Source organism: Perognathus longimembris, chromosome 17 (genome assembly GCF_023159225.1).
Source record: "Perognathus longimembris pacificus isolate PPM17 chromosome 17, ASM2315922v1, whole genome shotgun sequence".
Taxonomy (NCBI): Eukaryota; Metazoa; Chordata; class Mammalia; order Rodentia; family Heteromyidae; genus Perognathus; species Perognathus longimembris.
The window spans coordinates 26,502,639-26,518,139 of NC_063177.1; the positions used below are offsets into that span (position 1 = coordinate 26,502,639).

Below are 15,501 nucleotides of genomic sequence, written 5' to 3' on the forward strand. Positions count from 1 at the left end.
AGAGTTGTCTCTGACAGTACTATTAAAGTTTTAGCACAACCTCAGCCAGCTCCAGCCCCAGCTCCACCTCACCTTCTCGGCCCTGGGCTGGTGTAAGACAAGTTACATCTGCCAGGGCCACCTCCTCGTTGGCATTTGGGTCAGCTCTCTAGGTTCTGGCTGCGGGAAGCTGCCAGTTCTGCTGAGCACCATGAGATGTAGTCAAGCCTCCCTGTCCCCTAGCCTCTCAGTGCCAAGCACCATTTTTCAGAGCTGTCTCCCAGGCTGTTTGCAGGCCTCTTGCTGATGAAATGACTTACTTGAGATAGACACCATTTGTAGCAGTCCTGTGGTCTCCTCACTACACACACACACACACACACACACACACACACACACACACACACACACACCTACCTCCCCACCCTCAAGCAGAAGGGAGCTGAAGTCTGTGAATATGTGTCACAAAGCTCCCCTGAGCCAAGCATGGGGCAAGGCAGGGCAGTTTGTCTGGTTGCTTTGTGCTGATTCCATCCACCAGCCTGGGCTGCCACCAAGCCCACCCCAGGCGAGGAGTCCTCCACGGCCCTTGTTAATGTGGGAGATCTGGGAGGCGGATGTAGTGGTGGGAGGAGGGTATTGGTGCTTGTCAACAGGGCTGAAATTTTATTTTCTGTCTTGGAAGGCGTTTGCAAAGAGGCAGCACCTCTTGGAAATAAGAGGAAAATGAAAAGCTGTAAACACATACCTGCCATTTTCTTCCCTGGGCCATTTCTTGATTAGAAAGAATCTCCCAGGCTCCAGTGGAGACGGAGCTGGGTGGGGGGGGACCTGGGGGGGCGGAGGCACCTGCTGGAGGAGACTGGAGGGACGCTGAAGTCCTGGGGATAATCACAATGACTAATTCAATTGCCACAATAATAGTAACTCACATTTGCTGACTGGAAGCTTTAAGCACTTTGTGATGTGCTCTCCATGCATTATTTAATTTCATTCTTACAACCAGGCTATGAAATGGACATTGTTATCCTTGTGTTCAGGAACCTGAAGCACATAGGTTTGAGTAATCCAACTGTGCTTGTGACCCCTTCCCTGTACTCCTTCCACCCACCCAGCCACGCTGGCCAGCCCACCTGCCTTCTCAGACTGAGGCTGGGCAGGGTTGTTGGAGCTACCCTTGCTCCCTGCCAGAAGTAGGTGGGGCCTGGTGCAGAGGCAGACCCCACCCACCAGGTCTAATCCCACTCCCACCAGGCAGCTTGGGTGGTTAACTTAGAACTGGAGTTGTGGCTGCAGCCAGGGCCCAATAAAAGTGCTCTGCTAATCCCTTTAATGAGCAGCCCCTTGATGCTCATGCAGAGCAAGGCTAGCTGGAGCCTGAGAGGAAGCCGGGGGGCTGCCTCCTTTTTGTAGTGGGCGGAAGTGCCAGGGCTACCCATGAGGGCTGAGACACCCTGTCCTCAGACATGCACAGCAGTGCCCCCTGCCCCACCCCATCTTGGGTCCACCCAGAAACAAGCCTCCCTCTAGGTCATGAAGATGTGTGTACTGTATAAATCACCTCCCAGAATCAAAGCTACCCTTCATTCCTGAACTATCCAGACCCAGACAATGTTCACCCCAGAGGAAGGTTTACTTCTGGCCCTCTGCTGGGGTCCCCACCCACTTGGGCTTTCCTGGCTGATCTCCAGTGTACACCCAGGCCTGGTACTCTGGGCAGTTTATCTCCTGCGCAAGGAATGGGGGAACCAGAGTTCTTGGTGTTGGACTTGGGGGGAAAAAAGCCTCATCTAGTCCAGTTTGTTCTCAGCACCATGCTGCTCATCTTTCCTCCCCACAGCTCCGAGGAGCTTTCTGCTCACCCCTTGACCAAAGGACTGGGGTACCCACAGAGGGGCAGGGTACATTTTGTGTGGCAGCCATGCCCTGTGTCTCCCAGGCAATCCAAATCCCGTCTCTCTATGCACCTCTCTCAGCCCCTCTGATACCTTTGGACTTTGTTAGGCACCCATGTGGGGTAGGGGTGGAGTTTGCCCCTCCCTTATCTTATTTCAGAAGATTAGTTACAGCCCCTTGAATCACCCCTATCCCACATGGCCTTCTACTCCAGACTGCCACAGAAAATGGGCTGTGGGTGTCAAGCCTGTTTTCAGCAGGGAATGGAGGGATATACCCAGGGGTGGACGTAAGGCCTTAACTAGCTCTGGTTCTCCCTCCAGAGGTGAGAAACTTGGGGCCAGTTGGAGATACAAGGCATACCTCTCATGGGGCTGGGTGTCCCTAGAGAATGTGGGACCACTAGCCACCTTTCTAGGGGCCAGTCTTCATCCTCTGCCCTACTTGAGGATCTAGAAATTCCCAGGCCTCTAGCGGGTGGAGGAACTAAGTGGTTGGGGATGCCTCTCTGGTCACAGTCCCTGGCATTGTCCTGGGCACTGGCTTGTTTCTGGTGGGCTTTGTATATAACTGTGTCTCTACAGTAGAGCTGCAGAGCTGGGGGCAGGGGGATGGGGGCTGGTCATGGGGAGGAGGGCCACCACCAGAGTGGGGGTACTAAACTACCACATCCGACTTTCCCTGAACACTGTGCAGCCTGTCTCCTCTCCCTTCCTCCCCCAGCAAACCCCCTGCACGGGACTCATCTGGCACTGCATGGGCCATAGGTCCCTGTCACTCCCCTCCCAAAGCTGTCCTCGTGCTTCCTGTGTGATTCCTCTCCCCTGCCCCGATGCCCAAGGGGTCACGACACTCCCATCTCCGGGGTTCCCGAGACGGGTCAATCTGCAGCCACCTCCACGTGCATGTTTGTGTCTGTGACTTCAGGATTCCACAGCAAGCTTCCCCTCCTCCTGGTGTGACACCCCGCACCTCCTTCCACCCTCTCCACTGCTTGCAGAGATCAGTGTACCTCTCGATCATTGTCCATATCTTTTCCAAAAAGATTCCTCAATGCTTTTCTTTCCAAAAGGGAAAAAAAAAGGAAAAAAAAAACAATGCCAACAGCCCAGCGTCCGTGAACAACCCAACAGTAACAAAGCATGCATTCGGGATGGAGGAAGGTAAGGCCACACATTTCCATTTGCTGCTTGCTCCTAGGGCTGGGCAGCTGGGATGACTTGCAGTGGGGATTCCTGTGTGTACCCCTCCTCTATAATCAGTTCCCACCCACTCGTCCTTTTTTCCATGATGGGAGAGGGGGTATAGCATAGAGAGCAGGCATGTAGAAAAGTCCCCAAGAAGCAAGGCACTGATGCTCACACCTGTAATCCTAGCTACTCATATTTGAAACCAGTCAGGGCAAGAAAGTCCATGAGATGCTTATCTCTGATAAATTACAAAAAGAAAGAAAGAAAGAAAGAAAGAAAGAAAGAAAGAAAGAAAGAAAGAAAGAAAGAAAGAAAGAAAGAAGAGCTGGAAGTGGGAGCTAGGAATATGGCCTAGTGGTAAAGTACTCGTCTTGTAAACATGAAGCCCTGGGTTCAATTCTTCAGCACCACATATATAGAAAAAGCCGGAAATAGCGCTGTGGCTCAAGTGGTAGAGTGCTAGCCTTGAGCAAAAAGAAGCCAGGGACAGTGCTCAGGCCCTGAGTTCAAGCCCCAGGACTGGGAAAAAAACAAAGAGCTGGAAGTGGAGCTGTGGCTCCATTGGTAGAGTGCTAACCATGAGCAAAAGAAGATCAGGGGCAGCACCCAGGGCCCTGAGTTCAAACCCTAAGACTGGCACAAAATTATTAACTAATTAATAAAAATAAAGTACCCAGAAGGGTTAGGGGCACAGCTCAAATGACAAAGCCCTGCTTAGTAAGCATAAGGTCCCGGACTGCCAAAATAAAGAAAAACAAAAAGAGAAGTACCCAAGAAGCTGTCCCAGAGCCAGCAAGACTCCTGGTTCTTTTACTGTTAGTCTATGCTTCCTCTTACCACATCATTCATTCATTCATTCATTCTGGACTTGTTTGGTTGTTTTTTGTTTTTGTTTTTGTTTTTGTTTTTGCCAGTCCTGGGCCTTGGACTCAGGGCCTGAGCACTGTCCCTGACTTCTTTTTGCTCAAGGCTAGCACTCTACCACTTGAGCCACAGCGCCACTTCTGGCCATTTTCTGTATATGTGGTGCTGGGGAATCGAACCCAGGGCTTCAAGTATACAAGGCAAGCACTCTTGCCACTAGGCCATATCCCAGCCCTGGACTTGGTTTTTGAACACTGTTTTTCCAGCCAGGGAATACCACTGGGAATACAGATAAGGCACACCCTCTCCGCTGGGACCTCTCTTCCTGGGGAGGCATACTTGGGAGCATTTGAGCCTGGCTAGAAGTCAACATGGAGCTTTGCAAAGCTTGGGAAGATGGATTGTGTTCTGGAGCCCGGGAAATCTGGCAGGTTTTCAGGCATAGGAAATTGCCTGAGCCCAGATCCATGAGCCTAGACCTTAAAGCTGTCTGCACAGGTTCCTTGTTGGGGAGCAGCAGGGAGAACATGAGGGAGCCAGACCTGGAAAGAAGGCTTTTTTTTGGGTAGTGCTGGGGAGTTAAGATTTTTATCCCGAGTGAGCTAAGGAGTGGCAGAGAGAGAAGAGGAAGGAAAACAAGATGAGATTTGTACTTCAGGTGGAAGGATCTGGAAGTGAGGGGCCCAGGTGGCAGGGCAAGGTAGTCAGAGCAAGAGACATTCAGGAGACAAAGTTGGCAGAGCCTTGAGTACCCTGGGATATGAGGGCAAGAAGAATCCCCACTCCATCAGGCCACAGAGTGAAGAGAAAACTGTGAACAATCCAGGCACAGTGGCTCATGCCTATAATCTGAGCTACTTGGGGAGCTGAAATTAGGAGAATGACAGTTCAAGTCCAACCCCGACAGAAGAGTTTGGGAGATACCCCTTTCTTCTCAACCCATAGCAGGAGTTGGACTGGGCCTGTCATTCCAAGATATGTGAAAAGATGAGATGGTTCCAGGCTAGCCCAGACAGAAAAGTTCATGAGATTCCATCTTCACAGAAGCTGTGCATGCCGGTCACATGTCTGTCATTCTAGCTACAATGGGAAGGAAGCAAGACCCTATCTCAAAAACAACCAGGGGGCTGGGGATATAGCCTAGTGGCAAGAGTGCCTGCCTCGGATACACGAGGCCCTAGGTTCGATTCCCCAGCACCACATATACAGAAAACGGGCAGCGCTGTGGCTCAAGTGGCAGAGTGCTAGCCTTGAGCGGGAAGAAGCCAGGGACAGTGCTCAGGCCCTGAGTCCAAGGCCCAGGACTGGCCAAAAAAAAAAAAAAAAACAACCAGGGCCAAAAAAAGGCTGGGGGCATGGCTCAGCAGTAGAGCACCTGCCTAGAAAGCATGAGATTCTGAGTTGAAATGCCAGTATTACCACACAAAAAGAAAAGAAAAAAGAAAGGATGAAGAACAGAAAATATGAACAAGCAGTCCAGGTGATGCCTGGCCCCAAGAGCCGCAAATCCATTTTGTAACTGTCCTGCACGGTCGCCTGATGGATGGGGTGTGTCCAGTCAGACTTGTGTGATGGGGTTGCTGAGGCTGCTGGGGCGTTGCTGGGGCCTGCACCAAGGGACTGTGGGAGGCCCTGCTTGGACCCAGGCTCTGGTTTCCTTGGCTTCCCTGGCAGTGTGTGATGTGTCGCGTTTTGCATCAAGATGGTTGGGGTTGTCTCCATTCTGGTGGCCTTTCCTGCTCCTTCATCTGGGGCTTTCTTCCTGGGACCTGGAGTCCATCCAGATCCTGAGGAGGGCCCTGCTTTTCTTGCTACTGCCTGGTCCTCTCCTGCCCTCCTGGCCCTGCTGCCAGCGCCCCCTAGTGCCAGGTTGGCTGTGCTGGAGGGCAAAAGCTTCTGAAACCAAGTGGGGGCCTCAGAGGTCTTCCCTCCCCCTCCCCGCCCCAAACCCTTTGGCTTGCTTATGGGGAAAGAAGGGGAGGGAGTGTGCTCTCTTGGAGTCTTCCACTTCTGCATAGTGCCCAGAGCCCAGTCTTTGCTTTCCTGTACTCCCCCTCTCCTGGCACAGTGACCTGTACACCCCCTGCCCCAAAATTAGGATGATAACTGAATAATGAACAAGAGGAAGAGATCCTACCCAGCACCTTCCAGACTTGTTTTCTATCCATACCCAGATATCTTTGGACTTTTCCAGAATCCAGGCTCCCCTCAGTGTCTCTTGGGGAACAGGCAACACAACCAGGCTCCCTGCTGATGTACACAGCCCCCCTCCTTCACTGTGTGCGAGGTGCTGGGGGCTCTGTCATCCAAGTGTGCGCATCCAGCCTAGGTGCCTTCCTTTTCCCCACTGTCAAGTGGACTGAGTGCCTCGGAGGTGGCCTGCACGGTATGGGGGTCACTTGTCAGTTCCTGACCAGCCTGGCGGGAGTCACCTGAGCTCTGTGTGTGTGGTGGCAGGGGCTGGCATGGAATGGTGTGCACACTTGGCTTTCAGGTAACTGCTTTAGGCTTCTGCACTCCTGAGTTGGAAAGGCAAAAGGCAAGCAGGCTTGCCGTGGACAAGGCTAGGGAAAACCCCAGAGACTTCATAAGCATGTGTGTTCTCAGAGTCCACAGGGAAGGGCTGACAGGGACAGGAACTAGACACCTTCAGAAAGCTGAGAAGTGCTCCTTCATCCTTATATTCTACAAGCCAGGGATCCTGTTCCAAACCCCTTGCCCCAGTTTCAATGTGGGGTGGAGAGATAATAGGGCAGTTAAGGTACCATGACTAATGGAGACAGATCACATCCAAGATGGCAGCATGGATGGGCAGGGGCCAGCATGCCTGGTGGGGCTTGCAGCCTTATGGGTCAACTCTCAATGTGTTCATTCTGTGGGTTCCAGGAGATTTGGGGCTAAGAGAAGGGAGAAAAAAGACTCAGGCAAATAAGAACCCTCTCTCCAAATATTCCCCACCTCAGCCCCTAATAATAATAATAATAATAATAATAATAATAATAATGATAAAAAGCATTCCCTATTGCAAGGAAACAGTATGTTTCCAGAATGTACCAGGGATGAGCTTGAGAACGAGTCAACAAGGCAGCAGCTGAGCTGGGGACAGAAATCCAAGGACTGGTGGGGCAGGAGAGGAAAGGTGAAGTCAGAGCAGGCAGACAGGCTGCTGTCCTCCTGTCCTGGCTCTCCCCCCCACCCCCGCCTCACTAGCAGATCCAGGACAGCCCACACTGGAGGGGGGGTTGTGTGCACACACGCGTGTGTGCACATGCGTACATGCATGCAAGGGTAAGTCTCATGAACAGACACATCAGCAGTGGCCATAACCCTGGTCTCTAGGGACTCCCATGTGATGGAAAGTGTGCTGTCCTAGGGGGCCTCTTCCTCCCCTGGCTGAGCCTTCCTGTGACCTGAGTCCCCGTCCCCTGCACCCTCCTCTGGGAGCAGGTGAGAAGCCCCTGCAACCGGATGTAAGCAGACCTAGAAGTGCACTTCAGGATGAGCAGTGCGGCCCAGGTCATGCCTCCATTCCCATGCCCCTCTGACCAGGCCTGGCCCTGTCCTCTGTCTTGCAGAACTTCAGCGAGAGGGAAGCATCGAGACTCTGAGTAACAGTTCAGGCTCCACCAGCGGCAGCATCCCAAGAAACTTTGATGGCTACCGGTCTCCACTCCCCACCAATGAGAGCCAGCCCCTCAGCCTCTTCCCCAGCGGCTTCCCGTAGGTACCAGCAACCTGCTTCTGACTGGCTGGCCTACTCACCCACTAGAGGGAGGGGGAGGAGCCCCCTCTGCCTCCCCCTTCAGCCTCTGCTCCTCTGTCATCCACCACCTTTCCTAAGCTTAGTGACAACAGCCACCCATCCTGGATGAGAAGAGACCCTTCAAAGCACCTTGGCGCTCCCTGACCTCTGCCGCTCCTGTCCATGGGGGCTGTGGCCAAGAAAGACTGCAGGAGCTCAGTCCCCTTCTCCATTTGCACATGATGTCCTGTATTGGATCCGCTTTTGTATTTCCTAACCATACCCCCAGGGAGCCTGGAACAGTGACCAGATCTTGGAGCCTGGGTGGGGGGAAGGCAGCCCTTAGTGGACAGGCTCACCCCCACTGTGGCTATGAGCCATACTGCCCCCCACCCCAGATTCCCTTGCACAGCCTCCCCAGTGTGGGGAAAACTGAGGCCCAGTGTCCTAGGGAAGGAATATGGAAGGAGAGCCCTCCCCTTCCCTCTTGCTTCCCTGCTGGCTCATGGAAAAACTTTTTCTTATCTTTAAGCCCTTGTACCCCTGGTCCTGTGCTGTCTAGTGAAGGAAACCTTGGATACTGAGGTCCTGTCAAAAAGTGCACGTCTTGTTCAATAAATCACGCTGCAATTGGTGTCTGTCCCTGAGTCGCGGGGGTCAGGGTCCTGTCCAAATGCTGAGCAGAGTCCTATGGGCCTGATTTGTGCCTCAGCTTCCAACACACACACACCCATGTACAACTAAGTGGGGAGCTCGTGATAGGTAGAAAAAAAGGAAGAAAAATCTATTCTAGAATTTAGGTGGGGTCTGGTTTAAATCAGTTCTCCAAGTTTGTTTGTTTGTTTGGTTAGCCACAGGTTTGAACTTGGTGCCAGGGCGCTGTCCCTGAGCCCTTTTTGCCCAAGGCTAGTACTCTACCACGAGCCACAGCACTGCTTCTGGTTTTCTGGTGGTTAATTGATAAGAGTTTCATGGACTTTTGTGCCCAGGCTGGCTTTGAACTGTGAACCTCAGATCTCAGTCTCCTGAGTAGCTAGTAATACAGGCACGAGCCACAAGCAACCTGGCACAATTCTTCAAGTTTACACTGGCTGTCACCAGAGTGACTTCAGGCTTGGACCCTGTTTTTTGTTGTTGGTTTTGGTGGTGGTACCAGGGTTTGAACTCAGGGCCTTGCACTCAGCTTGCTTGCTCAGCTGGTACTCGACTATTGGAGCCATGTCTCCAGCCCTGGACTGACCTGATGGCCATCAAGGCCAGATTACCCTGGCATGGGTGGTGAGTAAAAGAAGAGTTTGGCCACACCCCTGGCCAAACACCTCGGAATTTGCCCCCTTTTCAGGCAGTGTGTGAGGCTGGCTAGAACCTCAGGTGACAAGTTCCTGATTTTGCTCTTTCCCTCCTCCCAGTGACAAAGAGATAGGAGCTGGGCCAGAAGGAATGTTGAACAGGAAGGACATTAATGCTAGTTCTAGCCCCCACGTTCCTTTCTATCCACACTTCTCTGCAAACCCAGAAAGGCTTTGAAGAATTGAAGGAAACCCATTGAGCCAGGTGTGTTTTGAAGTAAAGTTTAATGGAACAGTCACAGAAACATTGAGTATCCAGCTGGAACTGAGGCTGATGCTGGACTCCCATCCATCCTTGGTGCTCAGGAAGAGGCTTAATCTCCAGTCCCCTCCACCAGATGGGGTGGGCGTGTGGGGAGAGGAGGTCTGAATCACATTAGGCTCTGCAGTTTCAGGAGATAGTCCCTCCTGCCTGAGCTCCTGTAGAATGAGAAAACCTCTGGCAGAGTGAGGCATGCTGGGAATATGTTAGGTCCTAGACACTGGGGGAGAAGGCTGACTTCTGAAGCAACCGTTTTCCCCCACTTTAGCTTCATTAGACATTGGTGTGCCTGTTGCATCCTCCACTCTCAGCCAGAGCAGCATTCCAAGGTACCACCCTGCAGCCTGTGCCTACTGCCCAGAACCTGGTCATCTGGGGAGGGCTCCAGAGACCCCATGAGCCCCTCTGTACCCATCCTAGGACACAACATACGATAGGGCAAACATTTGGCTCTCAGGTGCACTCTCCACCATACAGAGAATTGGCCTGTGGCCTGGAGTCAGGCTTTCTCCCTGGCCAGGCCCTTCCCTTCTAGTGGGGGCAAAGCAGCTGTGGCCTCCTCCAGTCAGGGAAAGTGGTGGGTGGAGGGCTGGACTTGCCGGCTGAGCTTGCAGGACAATCTGGTTATTCATCTGCTCACAGGGCAACTCTGAGCAAGTGGGGGAAGGGTGAGGCTCAGAGAGCCCAGATAAGCTGGCCCCAGGGCGGCTGCCGCTGCCGCTCAGGTTATCAGAAAGGCTCTGGGCCTGGCCTCTGGCTAATTGAGAGGTTAGGGCCCCTGCCACAGTCTGTAATCAGCTGGAGGTGAGAGCTGGGCCCTAGGGCAGAGGAGCTTCTTGTCCACCCTCTCTAGAACAGCCAGCCTCCTGTCCCCTGCAGATAACATCCTGGACAGCCTCCTCCTGCACCAGCGTTCCCCGCACAGCTCCTGATAGCATCACCTAGAAGGTCATCAGAATATGAATCTATTTGTGACCAAGCCAGGTGACCTTGAGTAAGACATGTGATGCCCCCAGTGCTCACAGTACTACCTGTTCAATGGGTAAAATACTGTGCACTGCCTCTCAGTCTCATGAAAGAAAAAATAACCCTTAGGATTTGGAGAGAGGTTCATGGGAGCCGCCATGGCAGCTCAATTGGGACAGGACTGTCAGGAGTGGGAGGTAAATGCAAGCACACATGCAAGGACGCCAGGGCCGGCCCCTCCAGAGGCATGTGGGGGCCAGGCCAAGCCAACACATGGCTGAGGCTGAGAACACTGTCTTAATATCTATTTTTTTTTTAAGTTCTGCAGACTACATGGTGCCTAACACTCTTCCATCCTCCTTTTGCAGATGACAAGCCTGAGCCCCACAGAAGGGCAGGGCTTTGCCCAAGGTCATGGAATCACATAGCTAGTCAGCTGACCCCTGTCTGCACCTTGCCGCTTCCTGCGCTGCAGCCAGTTCACTTACAAGGGCCTGGATCTGAATTGGCCTCTCTGTCCCACACAATCCAGGACCCATCCCACTGACCCTGAGAGACAGAGAGAGGGGGGGGAGGGAAGGGGGAGGGAGGGAGGGAGAGGGGAGGGAGGGAGGGAGGGAAAAGAGAATCCCAGATAACTTGTATTCAAATCAAGAACCCACTGAAAAGGGAAGGCATGGAGTATCTGTGCCATTTCTCTCTAAGGACAGCAATGGCATCACCATTGGCATCTAGACTGCCTTTCAAGGTCCCATTCCAGCTGTGCCACCAAGTACTGCCGGGGAAGGGGGGTGCAGGAGCTTCAGGGTCCTTGTCTATAAAGAAGAGGGTGTAGGGGGGCTGGGGATATAGCCTAGTGGCAAGAGTGCCTGCCTCGGATACACGAGGTTCGATTCCCCAGCACCACATATACAGAAAACGGCCAGAAGTGGTGCTGTGGCTCAAGTGGCAGAGTGCTAGCCTTGAGCAAAAGGAAGCCAGGGACAGTGCTCAGGCCCTGAGTCCAAGCCCCAGGACTGGCAAAAAAAAAAAAAAAGAAGAGGGTGTAGGGAGAGGGAAGCACTAGCAACTGGACTTAAGAGGGCAAAGAGGGAGTTAGAGATCTTAAGGCAAAAATCTGGTGGGCTAGGTAGCTACTTGGCACTTGGGAGATGCCAAATAGGCACGGCCGGAGCCCAAATTGTGGCTGGCTGGATGCCTGGCAGTTTCTCCAGAAAATGTTGACCTTGGGGGTGCAGGCCAGCCCCTTCCCTCTGCGGATGGGCCTCTCCTAGGCATCCTCCATGCCTTCTGCCTCCCACCAGCCTCTCAGTCCAATCTTGGGTCATGCTCTGTTATCACAGACACGCCCCCCCCCCCCATGTCAGGTTCTCCCAGGGCTCATGTCCATGTAGAAGCTGATTGAAGAACACACTTCACTTTTGTCAACCCCCTGCATTCAGCCACGACCCTCGGAGCTGCAGCCCCCAGAGCCCTAAGTAGTTTGCAGCCCTCGTGGTTATGAGATCCACCCCACCCCACCCCCACCCCCAAACTCTGGGGGAACTCGCCCAAAAGCCCACCTGGGGCCCGGGTCTCCATTCCCCAGCCTGGTGATCTCAGATACCAAGACGCCCCTCGAGGGCCACAGACGGCCAGGCTGGGACCCCCGCCTTCACACCGGCCAGGAGGACGCGGGCCACACAGGCCGCGCTGCCCCGGCGCTTCTCCAGGCCTAACGGGAGGACGTGGTCCCGCGGCTGCCCCGGCAGCCGACCGCAGATACCAGGCATGGCGACCGGGAGGGGGTCGGCCGCAGCCCCCGCCCCAGCCCAGCCAGTTGGCTTGCCCCTGAGCGGGGTAATTGGGGCGGGTGGTGGCTCCAGAGAGACTGCGCGCCTGTCAGCCGCAATTTGTTTAAGTGGACGGGACAGGCCGGGCCGCTGTGGGCTGGGGTCACCGAGGCCGCGGCCCCCAGCCCGGCCAGCCCCGCGACCGCGGGGGAGCCCAGCCGGACCGCTAAACCGGGCCGCCTGGCGCCAAGGCTCTGGGAGGCGAGGGTCCAGCGGAGAAGCCGGGGGTGGGGGGCAACTCGGTCCTCAGTGTCCACGCACACACGGGCACACGCGCGCGCGCACGGTGTCCAGGTGGACTGGACGCGCCCCGAGGCCCCCCTCAGCCAGCCCCATGCCCGGGGCCCCGCGAGACACCCTGCTTCGCCCGGGCACCGTGGGCCGCCACCAGCGCTCGCTCGTGATGCAGCCTCGGTCCCCGCGGCCACACCACCGCACGTCCCCGAGCGCTCCCGCCATCCACTCCACGCAGGCTCAGGCGAACCCCCGCCTGCTCGGTCACACCGACCACGACACCCGCGGGGATCCCCCCCACCCCCCAACAATTCTGATGATCCACCGGGAGGAGGTTCCAGCAGTGTCTGAACTCTGCAAAAGGCTACCGGGTACAAGACAGACGGGCGGCGCAGCCAGGCTCCGGGCTGCAGTCCCACCGGGCCTAGGCTGCCGCACCCCATTTCATTGTTGCGGGAAACGCAGAAAGTACTGACCGAGCGCCCGGGGCCCGGCGCCCGCGCACGCCCGGCGCCCCCGCCCAGCCCCGCCGCGGAGAGGGAGGGGCGGCCGAGCGCGCGTCCCCCGCCCGTCTGCGGGGCCGCCCCGATGCGAAGTGACAGGGGCCGGAGCTTTGTTGTGGAGCCTCGGCCGCCTGGCGCCAGCCGCCCCCGCCCGTGCCCTCCCCCGGCAGCCCGGGGCGGCCCGCGGGGCGCCCCCCCGGGGCCTCTTAAAGAGACACGCACACTCAGCCCTGGGGAGTCCCCCGGGGGCGCCAGTTCCTAGGAAAGGGGGGGGGGAATCCAAGCGGGGGGATGGGAGGAGCGAGAGCTGGGAGCTGCCAGGCGCCGCTCGAGAGGCAGCCTGGGCCGCCCCAGCGCCAGTTTTCGATGATCCGAGAATATTCCTAGCTGGAGTTTGGCGGGGATGAAGGAGGGAAGAGGGGGTGGCAGCGGAGGGGAGGAAATCAATACAGAACCTGGAGAGCGTTTGCGGCAGACCCCGGGGTGATTACAAGATGGTGGGGCGGGGCAGATGGCCCTTGGCTCTGTAGGTGGAATTGAGGTCTCCAAAAATACAGCCTCTGCCACACGCTGCGGGATTCCCTGGGCAAATAACCCAGGCCCGGACCGCTAACCCAGCTACGTCCTCGACCCAGGAAGACGTCCAAAAGGCACACTTAAATGTACTCCCATTCTTACAACTACCAAACTACCTGTCCACACATGCGCGCAAACACACGATTTTGCAATGTATTCTCTGGGTTTCCCGCTTCCGTACTTGGATTAACTGGCTAAGGAAAACTCTCCTGGCTATTTGTTCAGCACATCGCCTCACCGGCTGCGCAGGTGTGACCACACACGCCCCCCACCCCCAAGAGCCGAAGGTGGAGTTGATGCAAAGCTGCTACTGATTCCACTGTGTGGACTGAGTGCGCAGCGCGGAACTCAAGATCGACTCCGGGCAGAGACGGAGACGGCACCGAGGGAGAGGGAACTAACCAAGATCAAAAGCCCTTGGGGTTGGCGCCCACCAGTGCAACCGCTAGGAATAATTACGAGAGCCAAGGTGCTGGCTCGGAAAAAAAGAAAAAAAAAAAAAGTAGGAAAAGGTCGCCGGGGCCAAATTGCTCCTGCTGGTCTCGACCTCCGCACTGTCGGGGGCCACCGGCCTTTACACGCCAATCTAATAACGCCTCGGTGAGAGGCGCCCCGCCACCGGGGGTGCGCGGCGGGCGGGCGGGCGAGCTGCCTGGGTCCCTGCTGGAGGTGGGGTGTGTGCGCTCAGCACGCGTCCCCGGGGCCGGGCGGACGGAACTCACTTGTATTGGTGGTGCAGGTGGAAGCATCCGTCGTGGCTGGAGCCAACTCCGTATTCCCCTTCGGAGCGCGACCTCCAGGAACGGCTAAGGGTCGGCGCCCAAGCCTAGTTCCAGGCAGGTGTGTGGTCGCTTTGCTTTCCCCGGCACACCTGGAGTGATGGCCTTCGATGTACAAGGCACCACACACTGGGCGAAACACACACACGCACACACTCACAAAACGCCTGGTGGAGGGACTGGCTGGGGCTGCCGGAAGACAGAAAACGAAGACTGACTGCGGAGGTGGGGGGCGTCAACCGCAGGTGCTCTCCCAGACACCCCGAATCCCACACTCATTACTCAGCATTCCTGCATTTGAAGGCAACAAACCCTAGAAGTGTCAGGGAGCAAAGAGGATGCCGGTGTTTAGGAAGTACCGGATGCAGCGAAAATTCGTTGGGTCGCGGGTGGAAAATCCTTAGTCCGGGATGCGCCGGCGCGGGGGGCCCCCAGTGCCCGGCGGAGGGTGCGCTCTCTTCCCTGGCCCCGAGGACCTGCTCTCCCGACCGCCGGAGGGTTCGGGGCTGGGTGGTGGACACAGACCCACGGGCTCTGGGCTACGTCCAAGGCCTGCTAGGAACTGCAGGTTCCGCCTGAGTCTTCCTGAGAGGAGGCACAGGCTGGGGGATCCCACGTTTCCCCATCGCAAGGCCGCGTCCCGCTCCCGCCCGGTCCGGTCCCAGCAGGGCTCTGCCGTGGCTCCACTCACCGGCTCCCGCTACCTGGGTTCTGCTCCGGGACCTCAGCCTCCCGAGCCTCCCGACTAGCCCGCCCACCAGCCTGGCTTTCCAGCGCCCGCAGCCTCCCTCCGGAACGCAGAGACCCGGGGCGGCGACCTGGAGCCGGGTCGCAGGCCAGGCTGGGGCGCAGGCCAGAGCGGCCGGGCCTCCGGGCCAGGAAAAGGAGGGCGCCCCCTCTCCGCTCGGGAACGTGTCAATGCTTTGCACTTGGGGCCAGCATGCGGCCAGGGGGTCCTTCCCAAAGGCCTTGGGACCCGGGCGCCCCCCGCCTCAGGCCCTCTCGGCGGGTCAGGTCGTCCCTCCACGCTTCCCAGTCTTCACGCAAGCTGCCGCCGGCGCGGGCGGCGGGGTGGGGGCCAGGCCAGGGGGAGGGGTCTCGGGGCCCGCCGGCCCGTCATTGGTTAATATTTTATTCTGTTGACATGTTTTCTTACTGCTGAGGCTTCCGACACCTTCTCCCCGGCCCCCCCTCCCGGCCGGAGCTTGGCCTGAGCTGTCAAAACCCCGCCCCCGGAGACCCACAATTGGTCCAAAAAGCGTAAAATCAGCAATCAAGGGGGGCCTGGCTCGTTAGCGCAGGGGATCCGAGCAGGGCAGGACATGTGAG

The 15,501-nt window shown here is 56.4% G+C and overlaps 1 protein-coding gene across 3 annotated transcripts in view; it reads left to right on the forward strand.

Moving 5' to 3' along the window:
• The window catches only part of Bcas3 (BCAS3 microtubule associated cell migration factor), a 518,556-nt gene extending 510,251 nt beyond the window's left edge, over nt 1-8,305 (forward strand). For 2 of the 3 annotated variants that reach the window (XM_048366642.1, XM_048366644.1), the window contains one exon: nt 7,505-8,305. In XM_048366642.1, the coding sequence (XP_048222599.1) occupies nt 7,505-7,653 (149 nt within the window). In that variant the 3' untranslated portion in view covers nt 7,654-8,305. Of the gene's footprint in view, nt 1-2,947; nt 3,039-7,504 lie in introns of all 3 variants that reach the window. The other variant, XM_048366643.1, reaches the window with a different exon arrangement.
• The last annotated feature ends 7,196 nt before the right edge of the window (nt 8,306-15,501 follow it).